Genomic DNA, 20,538 nt, shown 5'->3' on the forward strand with positions numbered 1-20,538 from the left:
AAGACTGAAGTTGTCAAGGGTTTCATTTTACTTGGATCCACAAGCAACATGCATGGAAGCAGCAGTCAAAAAATCAAAAGACGCATTGCATCGGGCAAATCTGCTGCAAAGGACATCTTTAAAGTGTTAAAAGCAAAGACATCCCCTTGAAGACTAAGGTGTGCCTGACCCAAGCCATGATAATTTCAATTGCCTCATACACATGCGAAAGCTGGACAATAAATAAAGACGACTGAAGAACTGATGTCTTTGAAATTGTGGTGTTGGCGAAGAATACTGAATATACCATGGACTGCCAAAAGAATGAAGAAATCTGTCTTGGAAGAAGTGCAACCAGAATGCTCCTTAGGAGCAAGAATGGGGAGATTGGGTCTTACATAATTCAGACATATTGTTAGGGGGGATCAGTCCCCAGAGAAGCACATCACACTTGGTAAAGTACAGGGTCATTGGAAAAGAGGAAGACCCTCAATGAGATGGATTGACACAGTGGCTGCAACAACGGGCTCAAGCATAACAATGATTATGAGCATGGTGCAGGACCAGGCAGTGTTTTTTTCTGTTGTACATAGGGCTGCTATGAGTTGGAACCAACTTGATGGCACCTAACAACAGCAACAACATTATGAAATTCCTGTCTGATAATTCAAACATCTGTGTCATATCTGATGATTGCTTTGTGTATTCAGACTGCACTTTTTCTTGCCTTGTAATTTCTTGTTGAAATCTGGACATGTATTGAGTAGCAGGAAGTGAGGTAAATAGGCCTTTAGTGTGAGAGTGTATGTTATCTTAGCTAGGAGTTGGGCTGTATTTAATGTTTTCTGTAGCCATAAGTGCCAGAGGCTTCAAATTCCTCTAGTGTCCTTGTTTTTATCTCCCCTCTTGACTTGAGTGTCTCTAAGTATCCCTCCTCAGAAAGAGTCTATGTATTGAAGATTTACCAGCAGTTATGCACTGCTATTACACTGGACACCTGTTGGTATGGTGATAAGATGTGGGAGAGAGGGAGCACTCTATAATTGCATAAGTAAATCTAAGTCTTTTAGAAGGCATAAGTCCTTGGCCTGTGACTTTCACAAGAGTTCTCCAGAGGTATAGCTACCTTCTTCCGCCTTGCTCCATACTCCGTTCACTGGCTGCTACATTCCCAATCAACTCCCAATCTATTTACTTGGAGCCCTGACCCCTGTTAACTACTCTCCCAAGTAAAACAAGAAAACTAGAGGGTGTTGAAGTGAGAGGAATGCCCTTCCTTAGGTTAAGGCTTTTGAAAAATCTTTTCTCCTTGAAAGCAGGTCTTATGGAGAAGGCTCTGGGCATATTACACAATAATTACTTCCCCCCTCCCACGAGGGGATCTTTCTCAGATCTTCACCATGAGAATCTGATAGGGCTCCTGCAGGCAAAGTCCGCGAAAGTGTGGATGGTTCCCTACAACTGCACCACCCAGGAGTGACTATCTCACTCACACTAGTCCATACTCAGCCTCTAGTAAATCTTCAAAATAACTGTTTAAGCGCTCCTACCAGTTTATGGCTGCTGTGATGTCTGCTCCAGATAAGCAAATCTTGGCTGTTGACTCTCTGGATGCACCTGTCTCTCCAGATTTCAGGCTAGTGGTTTCCCCTACAATCTCTGTTCTCTATTGGTCCAGGAAAAGTCATTGATTTTCAGTTTGTCCAGCTTTTTCTTGTAAAGACAAGAGTGACAACTTCCAAGTTCTTTCTATGTTGGAGATTAAAGTAGGTGTCCCCATTGCCTCCATTCTTGAAGGCTGGACTTTGACTCCTTACTTTAGATTCTTATGGGATCTCTCTGTACACTTAAAATAAATCCATCTTCTCTTGAGTTGGCTTGAGTAGGCCAACCATGCAAAGGAAAGACGTATGAATAAAATTTATTGCCTACCATTAGCTGTATAAAGGGCATCTTCAACTGTATAAAGGGGGTGGTTAGGTCAAAAGAACTCTAAATTCTTCCTTTAACCAAGCTAGACATAAAAGAAATAGTACCTAAAAGATACCATGCTTTGTTTAACCATTCTTCCTCAGTTACTTATCCTTTCCTGTTTTTGGATGCATCCTCACTATAATCAAAGACAATAATTTAACAGGGGAAAAAAGAGGAAAAAATATTTGTAAAATTGGATTAGGGAAAAATATTTCTAACAAATAAGAGTGTTATAACCAGATAAATTTAAATATGACAGTGGAATATATGAGTTTCACTGTGTGTTTCAGTGGTATATTATCAATAATTAGGTAATTAATCATTTTGATGAAGATCACATCTTTTAATACAGCATACCATTTCCTTATTTATATCTCACTTTATTCCAAAATGGATTAAAGTATATGTAGTAGACATTTGTCTGCCTGGCATCCAACTTTCTTCTATGAATAAAAACCCCACTGCCATCGAGTTGATTCCGACTCATAGCGAATAGCAACCCACTTATTTTGGGGAATTGGTCTTCCTCCAAGTAGCTCCAGTGAAGAGAGTCAACCATAGTACCCTATACCCCGGCCGTGGAGGTGGACTCATGACCTGTCAGGAAGGCCAGTTACAGTGCATCCCCAAGACTTTCAGAATTGGATTTATGGAGATAGAAGTCTTTCCTCTGCTGGTGGTTGTCATATCTTCAGTGATGTGGAGGGAAATCTGGGAAAATGAACACCAGAGAGGGAGATGTGAGACATGGAGAATCCTAGCATCATTTGTGTCCCTGAAGCTTGGCAGCACCCCTACCCTTCTTCCTGTATTATCAGTTGGCCAAAAAATTTCCCTTTTTGCCCAAGTTAGTAGGTTTCTGTCATCTTTAGCCAAGAGTCCCGGCTGATGTAGAAGCTGATGTCAAAGTTTTTTTCTAATGTCTAAAGTATTATCTTCAAATATAAACTGAGAAGTCTACTGGAAAAAATACCTTGAGGCACCATTCTCCAGAAGATAGCAAGTTATAGAAAAAAGGCCATAAAACACTGAGCAGGATCTTAACACTTGAATTATACACAAATTCCTTATCTATACCACAGAAGCATCTATAAATGAAGTTAATATGTATCACCAAACTGTCTTGTGGAGACATCAAATTCATAAAATGAGGTTGGAGCAACTTGGAAAATAGTATTGTTTGAATCTAATGTGTATAATGGATCACATCTAGGAATGGTGAACTTAGATTAATTTCTTAATATCCCTGATGCTCAATCTCTTCTGTAAAATGGGGGTAATAATACTGGGATGGTTAAAGTTGTGTGTCAGCTTGGCTGGGCCATGATTCTCAGTGGTACGGCAGTTATGAAGTAGTTTGGCAGTTGTGATGATGTGATTACTTCCATGAAGAGTTCTGATAGGATGCAATCACCTCCATGATGGAATCTGCTGTGAGTAGCCAATCAGTTGAAAGGGTGTTTCCTTGGGGGTGTGGCCTTTATCCAATAGAGGTAGACTTCCTGGCAAGGCTCAGGGGCTTTTGCTCACACTGGATCCTGCAGCTGGCTCCCGTTCATCTGATTTCCGGTTCTTGGGACTGAAGCTAGCAGTTTACCTGCAGTCTTGCCTGACGATCTTGGGATTTGTCAGTCTTTACAGACTGTAAGCCAGAACCCTGCTGTCTGACTTGCTAAACTTGGGTTTGCCAGGCCCTGTGGCTACTTGAATCAGTCTCCAGCCTGACCCATGTACTTGGGACTTTCTAGCCTCTACAACCTCATCAACCATTTCCTCAAAATAAATCTCTCTACATATTCATAATTTTTACGGGTTTTGCTTTTTTGGAGAACCAAGCCTAAAACAAAGACTTTGTGCAGTTGTTGACAGAATTGGCAATCACATATATATGAAGCTAGGAGATCATGACTCAACCTAAGGTGATGATCGTATTGCCAGAAAAAGGGGACTGCCAACTACCCAGGCATCTATTTGCAGGAGTTGACATTCTGAAAAGTGAACTTGTGCAGGGGAAGCGTTATTCAGAGGTTATGCGCTTAGGTATTGGGGGAAGCTAAGGAGAGCCAAGAAGAATGAGAGGGTGTTATGGTAGTTGGTCTCTATCCCAACTCAATGGGTTAACCCTTTCCTATGGGAAGAGAGGCATGAATCCTATGTCTGGGAACACAGCACTATTTTTGGCAACTTAAATTTTTACAGTTTGGGAACATCTAAACAGGGCAGCATTCTCCTACAGGAATGGGAGCAGCTGAAGTAGTAGAGGCCCATCAGAGACTGGCAGGAGTAGGCTGCATCTGAAAGTGTGAACTTATTTGTGAATCAGTGAGGAAACCCTGGCACTTCCAAAAAATACTTGGGGAAAGAACTTTTCAGGGGACGAATTCCTGCATGATGTGGAAACCCGAGTCAGTGATATTTGGGTATAAATGCTAATGTGACTTTACTCCTAAGACAAGAATGTTGATCTTTGAAATATTTGGGTTGCATATGTAACAGGATTTGGCACCTAAATATGAGCCTGATAAATGGCTTTATTGTGATCTTAAGATGACTCTATAGAATTCTATCCACACTTTAAGACTGGCTGGGTGGATGTTACAGAATTTTGAAGATGAGGTCATGTGATTTTCTCCATTTAGTTAAAAGCAACACTAATTTAGATTAAGTGTTTAGCCTTCCTAAGAGTACAACAGTTTCTTAATTTACATATTCCCTTACCTCATTGCACAAAAGCAGAGGCGGCTAAGCAAAATCAATTGCCCAAGGTTACCTCTTATACACCAATTTTGCAGGTAAATACTAATATACTTTTTTTGTTTTGAATTTTAATATTTTATTGTGTTTTTGCCAAAGGTTTACACAGCAAATTAGGTTCTCATTAATAATCTCTGTACACACCGTTCGGTGACAGCTGCCCCATTTCCCACACTGTGTCCACATCCTGACTATTTCCACCTCCCATTGTTCCATTTCCATTCATCTAGCTTGGACATTTGGTCTCATAGCTATTTTTCTTTTTTAACGGAGCGCAGTACTCCTGAGTGATACTGTTTATTTTATGAGCCAATCTGTTATTTAGCTGGAAGGGCTGGTTTCAGTTCAAAGTTTAAAGGGTATCTCAGGACAGTAGTTTTGGGGGTTCCTCTAGCCTCTATCCATCCAGTAAGTCCGGCATTTTTTTAAAAATTTGAGTTTTGTTCTACGATTTTCTCCCATTCTACCTGGCACCATCTACTGTGCCCCTGACCTGAAGAGCAGGTGGTGATAGCTGGCCACTCTCAGGTTCTTCTGGTCTCAGGACAGGTGAGGCCACGGTTTGTATAGGCGATTAGTCCTGTAGACTAGTATCCTCTTTGAGTCTTGGGTTTCCTTCTTTCTCTTTTGCTCCACAGGAGTACAGACCAATAATTATATCTTAGATGGCTGCTCACAAATTTTAAAGACCTCAGACACTACTTACCAGACTAGGATGTACAGCGTAAACTTTATGGACTGTTGTGCCAATTGACTGAGTTGTCTCACGAGAGTATGGTTCTAAGTCTTCAATAAACCAATCCCTCGAGGTGTTTGGTTATGTCTGGGAAGTATCAGTGACTGTGCTCCTATATACTTTTATATATATGAATATATGTGCTGCACACACAAACATGTATATGTATATGCCTACAGAAACACCTATACACGCACACATATATACACACATATACCTTCCTATACACATATGTGCATACATATCTACGTATGTAATCACTCACACATTTTTTGGTTGTTACTACTGTTGTTGCAGACTTGTGTATGTTGTACCATTTAGCAGTAATGGCCCTTATTCTTGTTTATTTCTTAGTGTCATCATTAACCTTGGTCAAGTTGTACACACTTCACTCACATTTGGTATTGCCTTTCCCATCACCAAAAATAACAAATGTCTACTGTCTAGAGAGGTTATCCTCTTCCCTCCCCCTCCTAACCCTGGTAACCACCAAAGAATGTTGATTTCTGTATGCATACCTATTTTTGTCTTTTTATAAAAGTGAGATCATACAATATTTGGCCTTTTTTGATTGAATTTTTTTGCTCAGCATAATGTCCTCCAGATTCATCTATAAGACATTTTGTGAACTCATCATTACCCTTTATAGCTGTGCAGTATTCCACTGTATGCATATGCCACATTTTATTTGTTCATCTCTTGATGGGCACTTGGGTCCTTTCCATCTTTTTGCCATTGCGAATAATGCTGCAGGGAACATAGGCATGCATATGGCTATTTATGTCGCTGCTAATTACTAATATACTTTGCCTCACTTAAAACATTAGCATCAATTATATTTTATAGTTCAAAGTTTAAATTTTTTTCTGAGAAAAAAGCAGTGTGTTAGAACTGTTTTTGTGCCACTCTAATATTTTGTTATCAAGCATACAATTAGCAAAAAAAAAAAAAGTGAACTTATATAAGCTTCATGTGGCGGGAATTACCACCAAGTACACACTTGAAGTGGGATAAAAAAATGTAAAGTCCATGAATTTAATAACTAACTAACCAAAGTACTACAGTGGAAAAAAGAAAAAACCCAAGTAGGTTACTGTATTTTTACACAAATAACACGGACCTTTTACATTTGTTTGCCAACCACTCCCTCCTCCCATGAGGTATTTTCATAAGCATGCTAATTTTTTACAGCAACACGTAAAAAAATTGGCATAGCCGTGCTTATGAAAATATCTCGTGGTGTGGGGAGGAAGCAGCTGGTAAACAAACGCAGATGGTGAATGTTATTTGCGTGAAAATATAGTAGTCTGTTTCTGATTGTTCTTTTTCAAGGAAAAGTTTGACTTGCTCATCATTTTGTTACCTGAATGACCATGCTAACATCTAGTGCGTATTGGTGCCAGTGATGATTCTAACATGCTACATGAATTCCAGTGGTATCTGGAGATATGCCCACTTAGGTTATGAAAATTCAACTTTATGAGGAGTTTCATAAAGTTTGACTTTATGAAAACCCATACAGTTTCTCAGGTCTTAGGAAAAACAGAACTCCACCATCTGCACAAATGTGTAGATCACGTGAGTTGCTTCTTCTTTCGGAGTCCTTGAAGTTAACTGGTTTTTAGGAGTAGTAACATGACTTCTCTGGTGGCAATCCACTGGTGAGTGTAATGTTTGAGTTGATTTTCCCTGTTTTTGTATTAGAGGTTGAATTATATAAACGTTGAGTATCACAGCCATATTCTGTGCATTAGCTGTTGTCTTCAGTGTATGCTGGGTAATAGCTAAAAGTGCTCGGGGAAAGCAGGTAAACAGCCATATTATAGAGTGATAAATGCAGAGAAAATGCCTTGGTGGGCTGCACTGTGATTGCTAATGTTAACTATTGAAGTAACTACTTATTTTAATGAGATTTGGTATTGTTTTAGCATAAATATGTGTCAGTTTTGGAGCTCTGGCACACAGTATATATTTTCTACCTACAGAAATTAATGGTAATTATGATTTTGACTAAGGAGAATTCTCCCTATAAGAATTCTTTCAGGGAAGAATTATACTTGTAAGACGGAGACTGTAACTCATTTAATTCTCACAACAATCCTGTGAAATAGGAGCTAGTTATTATTAAACAAATACTCATATAGTACTTATTGTATGCCAGGCACTATATGTGTATAAGATGGTCTTCTCAACAACTCTGGGTGGACACTATTGCACCATTTTACAGTGAGAAACTGAGGCACAGGGAGATTAAGTAACTTGACTAATCTGAAATTAAGTGATGCTAGTATGTCTGGTAGAAGGAAGAACTGTCATAAGAGTCTATGTGTAATATAACAACATCTACCAACTATTGAGCAGTAAGTACTTTACAATTTCTTATTTAATTCTCCCAGTAAGCTATAAGGTAGCTATTTTACCTTATTTTACAGATAAGGAAACTAGCACATACACAGCAGAAATAACTTGTCCCAAATCGTACCGCTGGTTAATGTTAGAGCTGGGGTTTGACCCTCCATGTGACCCAAAACCTATGCTTTTAACCAGGTTAGGGGTCCAGCACAGCAGAATCTCAGATGGGGGAAAGGGAATGGCATTTTTTAATTTAACAAAAGGGAGCACGAATTAAAAAAAAAAAAGGCCTACATATACTGCCTCTGGTATTACAAATAATAGAAATAAAGGCAAAAAATATCTTAGAAATTGGTCTGTACATCATAGCCAATGGTACAAAAACAACAATAAAGAGGACAAGGGGGTTTTCTAATGCTTTTTATGACTGTATTTACAACACATAAAAGCAGCTTCAAACTAAGAAGAAACGCACAGCTAAATTTTGGGCTAACAAAAGTCATGCTTTCTATACCTTCTTTATAATGCAGTGTGTATATAGTCCTGGCCACTTAACGTTGTAGCATAATGGCAAAAGGTCTGTATTCCCTGTAACAGTTTACTGAGGAAAATTATGAGATTCCTTCTCTGGAAGGTTTTGAAAATCCATTTCCTGTGTGATAGGGTAGTATAATGGTGGTCGTGATGGTTAATGTCATGTGTCAACTGGCTAGGCTATGATTCTCAGTGATTTTGCAGATACTGGACTGGATACTCTTCCACAATGTAGTACACCTTCAGTGATGTGATCCGCCAATGGATCGAAAGGGGAGTTTCTCTGGGGGTGTGGCCTGCCACCAGTATGTAAATGGTCTAACAAAGCTCACTCTCTCAACCCTGCACTCTTCTCATCACCTGACCTTCAGTTCTTGGGACGTAAGCCTGCAGAGGCCTCTAGCCTGCCTCCTGACCTGCAGGTTTTGGATTCTCCAGCCCCTACAACCCTGAGCCAGCAGTGGTCTCCAGCCTGCTGCTTGACCTACAGATTTGGAGCTTGCCAGCCTCCACAATTGTGTGAACTATTTCCTCAGAGTTGTGTGAGTCATTTTCTTGAAATAAATCCTTCTATATATTTTTATATACATTTCACTGGTTTTGCTTCCCTAGAGAACCTAGACTAAGAGAGTAGTTCTTTCTGAAATTGGGAGAATTGACTGGAAAACCTTTCAAAGTTTCTCCTAACCCTCATATGTGATATGCTGTTGTTATTGCTAGATTCCAACTACTCACAGTGACCCTATAGGACAGAGCAGAACTGCCCCATAGGGTTTCCAAGGAGCACCTGGGGATTTGAACTGCCACTCTTTGGGTTAGCAGCCGAGCTCTTAACCATTATGCCATCAGGGCTCCCATATATGATACAGGTATGCCAATACCACAAAGTTCTTTTAAAAACCGTAAAGGAATATTTGTTAAAATAATACTGAAGGAAATTGATTCCAGATAGTAGGGCAAGTAATAATGAAAGCTGAGATACTGTGTAAAATATTCTAAAGGGTTCAGAATGGAATATGTTTGAAATTTCTGGGAAGACATTTTGTACAATGGAGAAATTTCATGGTTAGAAATCCTCTTATTGAAACATATATCATTATTTTAAAAAAACCCAAACTTGCTGCCATCGAGTTGATTCCAACTCATAACTGCCCAGTAGGGTTTCCAAGGAACAGCTGGTGGATTCCAACTGCCAACCTTTTGATTAGCAGCCATAGCTCTTAACCACTGAACCACCAGGGCTCCATATATAGTCATATATTATATATTTAGTTATAACTACCATTAAAAAAACAAAACAAACCAAAACAGTATAAAATACATTCAAAGAATTAACTAGACCATGTGTTTAAAAGCAATCCTAAAATACCACAAGAGCATGATGTTAGTAATAAGATCAAGGGAGAAAACTGAAATTACACTCAAGTTTGTGAAGCTTCAGGTATTCATAACTGTAACATAGTAATAATAATAGCAAACAGCCTTTGAGTATTTCCTATTGTCTTAGTTACTTAGTGCTGCTATAGCAGAAATACAACAAGTGGATGGGTTTAATAAACTTATTCTCTCACAGTTCAGGCACCAGCTCCAGGGGAAGTCTTTCTCTCTCTGTCAGTGCCGGGTGAAGGTCCTTGTCATAAATCTTCTCCTGGTCTAGGAGTTTCTCAGTGCAAGGACTCCAGGTCCAAAGGACACACTGCTCCTGGTTCTTCTTGCTTGGTGGTGATGAGGTCCTTTCCTCTCTGCTCGCTTCTATTTTATATCTCAAAAGAGACTGGCTCAAGATACAACCTAATCCTGTAGATTGAGTGCTGCCTCATTAACAGTCCTGCCTCATCAACATCATAGAGTTTAGGATTTATAACACATAGGATATCACATCAGATCACAGAATGGTGGACAGCCACATGATACTGGGAATCATGGCCTAGCCAAGCCGACGTGTGTATTTGCGGTACGCGAGTCAATCTATGACACCTAGGGACCAGCATGAGCTCTTAGTTGCCTAGTGCTGCTGTAATACAAATACCGAGAGTAGCAGCTAAAGAACAGAAATTTATTTTCTCACAGTTCTGGAGGCTAAAAGTCCAACAAGGTTTCAAATGTGCAGATTCCTTCCTTGTCAATAGCCCCAGGTGTTCCTTGGTGGCTTGTAGACAATCCTCACATGGTGTCTGTCTTTCCCCTGTGTGTGTTTCTGATCTTTTTATAACTAGAAGTGATTAGATATAAAATCTACCTTACTCTGGTATGATCTCATTAACATAACAAACCTCCTAGTTCCAAACAGGGTCATATTTACAGATACAGGGGTTAGGATTTCAACACATATTTTGGGGGGACACAGTTCAATTCTTAACAATGACTAAGTGATTTTCCTGAGTTATTTAATCTTCATTAACCCTTTGAAGTTAATCAATTCCATTTTACTGGACAGGAAACTGAAGCTTACAGAGGTTAGGTTACTTGTCCAAGCTTACACAGCTAACGGGCAACTGATCTGGGTTTAAAGTTTAAACCCTAATCAGTCCAACTCCAGAGCTCAAGTTCTTAATCACTTTGCCATGCTGCCTCTGTAGGACAACACTTACTTTTCACCACCAAGAATAAAGTAGACTTTTAAGGTGCTACCATGAAGTAAAACAGCCAAGGAGAAAAGAGGCAAAAGCCTTTGATAATCTTCAAACTTGATAACCCTTGAATCATGCCAGTCTCACTTGGGTCTCTTGGGGGTTTACTCCCACTCTTGGAGATTAGTGGATCCATGTGATTTGCTGCTGATTTCCCCAGTTCCCTTTTAGATCTGCTACTTATCTTGGGGAGGGGGGGTCCTCAAGTCCAGATAAGTAGACTTTAAAGTCATGTTCACATCACTGCATCATTCCAGCTGTTTTGTTATGCATGTACATGGCCATTTCAGAAACTGCTAGAATAGTCTAGTACGCTAAATGCCAATCATGATTTTAAGCCCTTAGAAGCCCACTGTGTATCATTCTGGCCTCAAGTAAGACATCAAAAATGTGGTCACTCTTGCTTACATTTTCTCTGAAATCTCAGAGAATACAGAATCAAAGAAAGCATTTTATTTTAGGTGTGTGATCTTCCTATCCTCCTCAGCTCTCTCTGCTCCTGACGCATGAGAGGAAATGATCCTACAGGCCACCACACCACGGCATAAGAGAAAGAAATAAAATCAGTAATGTCATGGATTGAATTATCCCCCCCCCCAAAAATGTGTGTATCAACTTGGTTAGGCCATGTGTGGTTGTCCTCCATTTTGTGATTGTAATTTTATGTTAAGAGAATTAGGGTAGGATTGTAACACCACCCTTACTCAAGTCACCTCCCTGATCCTAGGTAAAGGGAGTTTCTCTGGGGTGTGGCCTGCACCACCTTTTATCTCTCAAGAGATAAAAGGAAAGGGAAGCCAGCAGAGAGTGGTGGATCTCATACCACCAAGAAAGCAGCACCAGGAGCAGAGTGTGTCCTTTGGACCCTGGATCCCTGAGCCTGAGAAGCTCCTGACCATGGGAAGACTAAGGACAAGGACCTTCTTCCAGAGCCGACAGAGAGAGAAAGCCTTTTCCCTTGGAGCTGACGCCTTGAATTTGGACTTTTAGCCTACTTTACTATGAGGAATTTCTCTTTGTTAAAGCCATCCACTTGTAGCATTTCTGTTATAGCAGCACTAGGTGACTAAGACAGTAACATACAACAGTACCTTATAAATATTGCCTGACTGCCTAATCTTTGTCAACCTCCTTCAGGTTTTCAAGTGCCATTCACAAATAAAGAAGCCAAGGGCACTACGAAAGAATGAATGAAAGTATAAGCATTATAAGTGATTTTTAATATTAACATAATTTATGAAACTCATGTCAATTTACTGTACAGAATAATTGCGTTAGTCTCTGTCTTTAAAAGCTTTCAACAACAAGTCAGCTGCAAGTCCTGGAGACAGGGCCCCACTGAGGACCCTCCCTTCCAGAAGCGGAATCTGTTCCCGCACCATGGGATGGGTCCTGAAATGATCTAGCACACTTTCCTGGATGAGGTTCCACATCCAGATCTTCTGCTGCTTCTGTCGCCTGGCAGTCAGCTCCCCGCTGGCAAGCATTAGGTCCTGGAATTCTTTCATTTTATCCCACATTTCAGTGACACCCTCTCCGCTTCTGGAAGAAATGCGAATTACCTATTGAAAAGGGAAGGACCAGAACCGTTTTACTTAAAACGAGAGAAGACATTTTTATGAGGAACTCGGATATTTGCCAATTAATTTTTCCATTCTCTGGACTCTGGAAATAGTCAAGTGACAAAAGCGAGACATTTTATAGCTGTGGCAAAGTAAATATACTGAGATATAGACCGAGGTAACTTTCCTAAGATTACTAAGTATATAGAAAATATAAGACACTGATTCAAGGTCCAATTTTTAGCCCAGATATTTATTTTAATTTAGGATTGCTCATATGGTCTTCAGGGGGCATTGTGGAGGAACTCTGAAAGTCATGAAGATAAGAAGGGCAATGCTAGGTAAGTTTCCCTGAGACCTGAGCACCAGAGAATGAAGGTAGGTTGAAAAAATAGCCCCATTCTCTCTGTCGAAATTTCCTGATCCATCAAGTATCAAGAGTTGAGCAAACAACATCTGTATGTATAAAATGGCTCCAAACTCAACAAAGACAATGTGTCTGGGGAAAACTGGGAGCTGAAGGTAAGACACCCCATCAGTGTCTTCATCATAAGCACAGCTTATTCTTTAATAACATAGCATCCTCCTGCAGATAAAGCTGTTCACATTAATATTACAGCATCACTTGCTATAGAATTTTTCAGGTTTTTCTTATTAAAAACAGCACCCAACAAGCATAACAGGAAGGGAAGTATATCGCAAGCTTTTCCTCTCTTACTCAAGCACCAGCACAGATAATCAAATCGTTAATTGCTCTATAATCATACAGCTCTATAATCTTAAGGCTGGTTCTGTTCAGAATGGACTTGCTATCACTTCCAAGTGGCTCAAATCAAGCATGAAGCACCCTAATCTATCACCTCACATCTAGTTTTTGACATCTAGAGGTTGAAGAGTTATATTTAAAATCATGACTACACACTCTGGCTTTGTCATAATTTCTAAACTTGTAATCTTCACATACAAGCAAAGATTGATTATATGTTAAGCTTGGGATTTACATTCTCTCTTAGAATGGGCACAGTCCACTCGGGGGGAAAATGCAGACTGGAATACAAACTAACCTTTGGTCTCCAGACTTTGGAACGTTTGCGGAGTAACTTCAGGGCACTCACGTATTCTGCTTGTATCCTTCGAGCTGGTACAATCAAGTCCCCATCGGATTTAGTTACAGCAACCAGATCTGCCATCTCAATGATACCCCTTTTGATACCCTAAAGAGAAAAAGTAGAGCCACCAGCAACAACTTAATCATAACCAGCATAAGAATGGGACAATCAATTCAATGCTAAGATTCTGAAAGTCATTCGTTACATGAACTTTTTCTCTGCATCTTTTTAAGCCCTGGGTGCCAGGGACTACAATTACTCGACAGCAATTATTACTCGACAGCAATTACTCAAAGAACACTGGCTTTTGGGACTAGAACAGTCATCTGTAATATTTCTTCCAGGTTTAGAGGCTAACATGTTGAAATACATTCAGAATTAGAATAAATGTATCAACAACACACAATAGGATTGAATGACAGGAGACACTTCACATTATCTCATGATGGATCCACTTCTCACAAGCTAACACTGCAGGCTGCACAACCAACCATCCATCATTACGGTGCTTAAAAAGAAAACATACATATCACTAAAATGTGCATTTCTTGAAAAAAAGTCTTCAAAATTTTCTTTCAAGGTACATAGCATTTTTTTTTCTTCAATTTCCAAATTGAGGAAAAATAATCTTATGGCTAAAAATGCCCCAATCTTTTAAATTATGTTGCATAAAAATATTAGAGATAAAGACTGAAATCCAAAGCCCACACCTTATTTGGAAGATACAGATTTTTCCCCACTAAGATTAAACATTGTTTTCAAACCCAACTTTCAATCATTAAATCCCAATGGTTAATGCTTCTAAATCACAGCATCTACTGTCTGTTACTATTTTAAAATTATACAAATCAAAGGGATTGTAGTGAAAATCCGACTTTATAATAGATAAGCTATGACAGTAGGATAGTAGGAGCCCTGGTGGCACAGTGGGTAAGAGTGCGGCTGCTAACCAAAAGGTCAGCAGCTCGAATCCAACACCTGCTCCTTGGAAACCCTATGGGGTAGTTCTACTTGGTCCTATAAGGTCGCTATGAGTCAGAATCAACTTGATGGCAACTTTTTTTTTTAGTAGGATTCCAGTTAAAAACAAAGTAATATCTTATGAGAAGCTTTTGACCCAAGTATGCCATAGATGGAATCCCTGGGTGGTGCAAACAGCTAAGGCCAGTGGCTGCTAAGTGAAAGGCTGGAAGTTTGAGTTCACCCAGAGGCACCTTGGAAAAAAGGCCTGGCCATCTGCTTCTGAAAAATCAGTGACTGAAAACCCTATGTAGCACAGTTCTACTCTGGCACACACGGGGTCACCATGAGTCAAAACTGACAGCAACTATGAACACCCATTCAACCATGGTCTCTTTTGGCTGGAGCTATCCACATATTCCATTCACTCCCATGTTACAAATGGAAAAATCTAAGTTCTATGATTAGTTCAAGGTTGTACATTCTCCTACTAATGTATGTAAAGTATACAGAATTTATCTTTGGCTCAGGTGTTTTAGCCAGTGACATTTCTTTCCCTATGCTTTTATCAACTTTATTTACCAAAATACAACTCTGGAAATTGGTACTTTCAGAGATATATACTCTGCATTTTGGAAAAATAAAACCAGAAAATAATTACCTGCAATTCATCTCCTCCTGCTGGCGGTAGTAGTAAAACAAACATGTCAACCATGTCAGCGACAGCAAACTCCGATTGACCCACACCTGAAATTTTAAATCACAACCATACGCGACAATACTCAGTTATTTGACTTTCTCAACTGCACTGGCCATCATTTGCATTCCACTTCACTCACTCATACCCACGGTCACACCCTCAACCTGGTCACCACTTGAAATACGCCAGCTCTGAAGAATTTATTAAATGCCTCCATAGCAGCAAGCCCGCTATCCTTCCTAGCTCGTTCTTTCCCCTGCTCCCATGAGACCCATTCTTTGGTCAAATGGAGGACCTAGCACCCTCCATTCTCTCTTCACTCTCACAGCTCTTTCTTGGCTTTCCTTTTCATCACTAAGCAGCTTGAACACTGTGATTCTAATCTAAAACCATTCTAGTCAATGCTTTCAGCTTTTGTGCCCCCTCATCCTTACACCAGCCCTACGAACCCTCAGATGTTAATCAGTCAACCATCTGTGTTGTCTCCTCTGAAAGCATGCTGGAAAAATCACTCAACTGTGTGAATGGTGCCACTACAGAGTCATGGTCTCCAACGTCTACTACATCTTCCTCACTGCCTGGTACACGCAATCCCTAAAGGCCCTCAGTCAGTCTCCTTTCCCACTGTGGCTGTTAGAGACATTCACTCTCCCATAATCTTCCCACTTGATGACAGGGCATCTACTTCACAGAAGGAAGGCAGAAACTTCTTCAGCTTCTTCCTCTCCGGCTCCACAGATAAATGAATGTAAACTCATCCTTACCGCCTCCTCTCCCGTCTGAGGGTAGGAAGTATCCGCTGAAGAGTAACCTCTCCTTCCTTTCCACTTCTTTTGGGCCCTCATTCTTCTTTATCTAACCTTCCTTTTGCCTACAGACTCTCATTCCTTGGCACACCACATAAATTGTATTCAGGTCTTTCTCATCTTAAAATCAAACAAGATAAAAAACATAAACTCACATCCTCCTCTAACTATCACTATATTTCTCACTTGCCCTTTATAGCCAAGTTTCTGGAAAGAGTAATTTATGCTCACTGTCTCCACTTCCCCACTTCACATTAATTCCAACCTACTTAAATCTGGCTTCCACATCGATCACTCCACTAAAACTGTGGACACAACAAACTCCTCTTGAAACTCTCTCCTTCCTTGGTGTGGCAGAGGATTCTTTCTAGCTCCCTGTTTAGTATCTATTCTTCCCTAATTTCTTATCCCACTGTTATTAGGAATATCAATGTATCAGATGAATGACCACACTCACCAGGCTCCCTCCAGGTGATTAAGGTGTAAAAGCAAAAGTCATTAGTTGGGGCTTCCAGGGAAGTTCTTTAAAGAGGGCCAGTCCAGCTGGGAGGTAACCTCTTGTGCCTACTCTGCCTTCCTTACTCCCCCTTCCTCCAATTCTACCTAGAACATGGAAGTGACGTTCATCAGTCACTTTTTAACCAAGAGCAACCTTGAGGATAGAAACCAAGTGCTAAGAATGGACAACAGAGAGACAGAAGAAGCCTGGGACCATTCAGGACATGGTAGAACCACCACACCTGCTCTGGACTGTCTGTCTCCAGGCCTCTTTTACTTAGGAGAAAATAAACCCCTTTCTTGTTTGAGCCACTGCTATTTTGAGTCTCTCAAACAAACAGCCAAATGCAACTTCCAGGTAACACACTGGTTTTTATGACCCTACCCTTGTCCCTTGATTCTCCTACTGTCACTCAGGTATCTCTTCCCCCATCCACTCTTAAATATCAGAATTTCTAAGGTCCCAGTCCTGGTTATCTTCTGTTTTTGCTACATATTTCCCCTGTTGGTCTCACCAAATTCATAGCTGGAACTGTGACACTACGAACTATGCTGATGACTGCTAAATCTGTATTTCTCACTCAGTCCTCTCTCTTGAGACCCATGGTCACTTGGACATCAAACAAGTACCTCAAATTTAATATATTCACCATTGAACTCATTATTTTCTCCTCTCCAAATCTGCCCTTTCCCCCAGAATTCTCTATTATCCTCTTCTTTCCTAATCTCCTTCTTCCATTCATGGATAAAGTCCTGCCAATTTACCTGTTTTTTCTTTTCTTTTTTATAGTTCTTATCAAGTTTATTCAAAATTATTTCTTAATTTTGATGCTATTGTAAATGGTGTTGTTCCTTTTTTTTTTTATTGTAGTTTAGATGAAGGTTTACAGAACAAACTAGCTTCTCATTAAACAGTTAGTACACATATTGTTTTATGACATTGGTTAACAATTCCACAACACATCAACACTCTCCCTTCTCGACCTCAGTCATTTACCCTTAATGTTTTTTCAACCATCTCGTCTTCTCCATTCCATTTGCCACTACTTGGTGCAGGCCCATTATCTCTTTCTGGGATTAGTAAAACAGTCTCCTACTGTCTCCCTGACTCTACTCTAGCTCTTCTGATTATTCTACACTCTATTGCCAGGGATCTTTCCAAAACGCATACATGGTTTTGTCACCCTCCTGCTTATAATCTTGCCATGGCTTCCCACTACTTCAGGGTGAAGTCCAAACTCAGTGGCACGCACGGCATGCAAGGTCCTTGACAACCTGGCCCTGGCCTTCTGCTGCAGCCGCATCTCTCTTCACTCCCTGTCTTCACACGCTATGTTCTAGGTATCCTGAGCAAACCCGAGTTCTCTGAATGGGCTATGTTTTCTCACTCTTCTGCATCTTTACAAATTCCCTTTATCCCATACTTTGCTTAACTCCATTTTTTTTCTTCAAAGTGGAGCTCAGTTGTCACCTCCTGCAGAAAGCCCTCCTTGATGCCCCAAATCTGGGTTAGGCTCTGTCATTAACATTTACACAAAGTAACATAATATTTTGTCTTTCCACAAGCATGTGAATTTCCTGGGGTTTTCATCTTAGTACGCTCATTGCATACAGCTATGTTCTGGGGCTACAAATACGAAATAAAACAAGGCCCATTGTTCAAGAGGCACCCAACTATATTAATTTTCTTAGCGAATACTGTAGACATGTGAAATGTGCTTACATAAAAAAAAAAAAAAAAAACCCAAACCAAACCCGTTGCCGCCGAGTCAATTCCGACTATAGCGACCATATAGGACAGAGTAGAACTGCCCTGCAGAGTTTCCAAGGAGCATCTGGTAGATTCGAACTGCTGACCCGTTGGTTAGCAGCCAAGCTCTTAACCACTATGCCACCAGGGTTTCCTACACAAAATAGGTGTTGTATTAAAGCACTGTTTCCACAGGTCATCCTAATGCTTATAGTTCTCTGTCACTTATAACATACCACCTTGTATAACAGCTATTCAGATACATGGCTTATTTTCACCCTTTAAATGGGAAACTCTTTGAGGATAGGGATTATAGCCTACTGAGTCTGGGATAATATCTTATATTTAATTATACCTTTAATAAATATCAGATGAATGAAGAAAATGAACTTGTTACTCACCTTTATTTAACTTTCATTATAATAGTATTTTATTTTTATGAAACAGAAAATCACACTCACCCACAGTTTCAATAAGAATGATGTCATATCCCCCTCCTTCACACAACAGAATAGCTTCATTTGTAGTCCTTGTCACACCTCCTAAAGTCCCTCTAGTGGGAGATGGCCTGATGTACGCGTTCATATCTCTTGATAACTCAGTCATTCGGGTTTTATCGCCTAAGAGTGATCCTAAAACACATACATTTTATAATCGTGGAAGAGTTATAAAGGCCAAAATCAGTCAGTCCGTTCCCAGGGGAAGTACTTTATGACATTTCTCCCGAAGTCTCAAATTGTACTTGATATCACTAAGTTTTCTCTCCAACTCACATTGTACAATGATGCCAGATTAATCTTTTTATCATGTTTCAAACCAACCAAACCCACTGCTGCTGAGTTGATTCTGACTCATCGAGACCCTACAGGACAGAGTAGAACTGCCCCATGGAGCTTCCAAGGGGGGTAATCCTTATGGAAGCACACACCTGTGGAGCAGCTGATGGGTTTGAACCGGGAACCTCTGCAGTGGAGCACTTAACCACAGTGCCACCAGGGCTCTGTTTTATCATGTTAAGTCCCTCAAAACCTACAATGGCTTCCCACTGACTAGAGGTTCAAATCTAGATCCTTTGGCCTAGCACTGAAGGCCTTCAGAGCCCAGCCCCACCATACCTTCCCAATTTCAACTTCCACTAGTCCCAAACTGCCCCAGGGTGGTCTCTTTACTGTCATCTTAACATGGTTACCTTTACTTCTTCCGATCCTTTGTTTGCACTCTCACACCAGACCTGTAATCTCGTCCTTTTTCTCATTTGTAATTTAAAATGTGTCAAGCCCAGCATCTGCATCCTGGTTCCACCATTCCTCACTATCCTGTAAACTCCACCTTCCTCAGCTACATAACAAAGATAAGCCACTGGGAGAATCAAATGAACATCAGTCAAAAACTGATACTACCAAAAACGCATGTAACTTATCTGCTTTCCAATGATCAGTTAAAGCCCTAGCTCCTTCATAAAGCCTTTCTGGAACTCTCCTACCCTAGGCCCATCTCTGTACAGCATCCTGGAGTGTATGAGCACTCAAGTCCCCTTCCCCTTCTATCATCTCCACCAGCACTCTCTGCTCCCTATTCCTTTACTTGCAGAAATGACACTTTCTCAACCTTATATAAAGTGCTAGGCAAATGCATCTTCAAGTTGCCCTTCCACCTGGTCTGTTGCTTCCAAGCCCTTAACAGTTGCCACAATGTCGATTCTGTGTTTCAGCATAGAACTATGCTCCAAAGGCTATTCAAAGGCTGTGATCTTTCTGTTTAATTGAACAACCAGGCCTTTCTTGGGAGGCACCTCTAGGTAGACTCTAATATCAATCTTTCGGTTAGTAGCCAAATTCTTAATCAGTGCCATTCAGGGACCCCTTTAAGCCCTCACTACCTCAAAATTTTGGAGCCTCCACTGAAAGCAACGTGAGCTGAGTGAATGGATGGAAAACAGACTGGTTCTCAACTTGGGGTGATTTTGCCCCCCAGGGGACATTTGTCAATGTCTAAAATCTTCTGTAGTTGTCACAATTGGGGGTTAGGGTGCTGCTGGCATCTACTAGGTAGAGGCCAGCGATGTTGCTAAACATCTTACAATGCTGACAGCTCCTCACAATCAAGAATCATCCAGCCTGAAGTGTCCTTAGTGCCCAGGCTGAGAAACTCTGCTTTAACATGACATAAATTCCTTGCTTGTAAGACTAGGTCT

The 20,538-nt window shown here is 40.4% G+C and overlaps 1 protein-coding gene across 4 annotated transcripts in view; it reads right to left on the reverse strand.

Moving 5' to 3' along the window:
- Window positions 1–2,322: 2,322 nt before the first annotated feature.
- Window positions 2,323–20,538, reverse strand: part of MMAA (metabolism of cobalamin associated A) — a 37,902-nt gene continuing 19,686 nt past the window's right edge. For 2 of the 4 annotated variants that reach the window (XM_049905439.1, XM_049905441.1), the window contains 5 exons: window positions 18,806–18,976; window positions 15,252–15,337; window positions 13,586–13,735; window positions 12,051–12,521; window positions 2,323–2,664 (listed from right to left, as the gene is read on the reverse strand). In XM_049905439.1, the coding sequence (XP_049761396.1) occupies window positions 12,234–12,521; window positions 13,586–13,735; window positions 15,252–15,337; window positions 18,806–18,976 (695 nt within the window). In that variant the 3' untranslated portion in view covers window positions 2,323–2,664; window positions 12,051–12,233. Of the gene's footprint in view, window positions 2,665–11,744; window positions 12,522–13,585; window positions 13,736–15,251; window positions 15,338–18,805; window positions 18,977–20,538 lie in introns of those variants that run through there. The other 2 variants (XM_049905443.1, XM_049905440.1) reach the window with 2 other exon arrangements.

Source organism: Elephas maximus, chromosome 13 (genome assembly GCF_024166365.1).
Source record: "Elephas maximus indicus isolate mEleMax1 chromosome 13, mEleMax1 primary haplotype, whole genome shotgun sequence".
NCBI lineage: Eukaryota > Metazoa > Chordata > Mammalia > Proboscidea > Elephantidae > Elephas > Elephas maximus.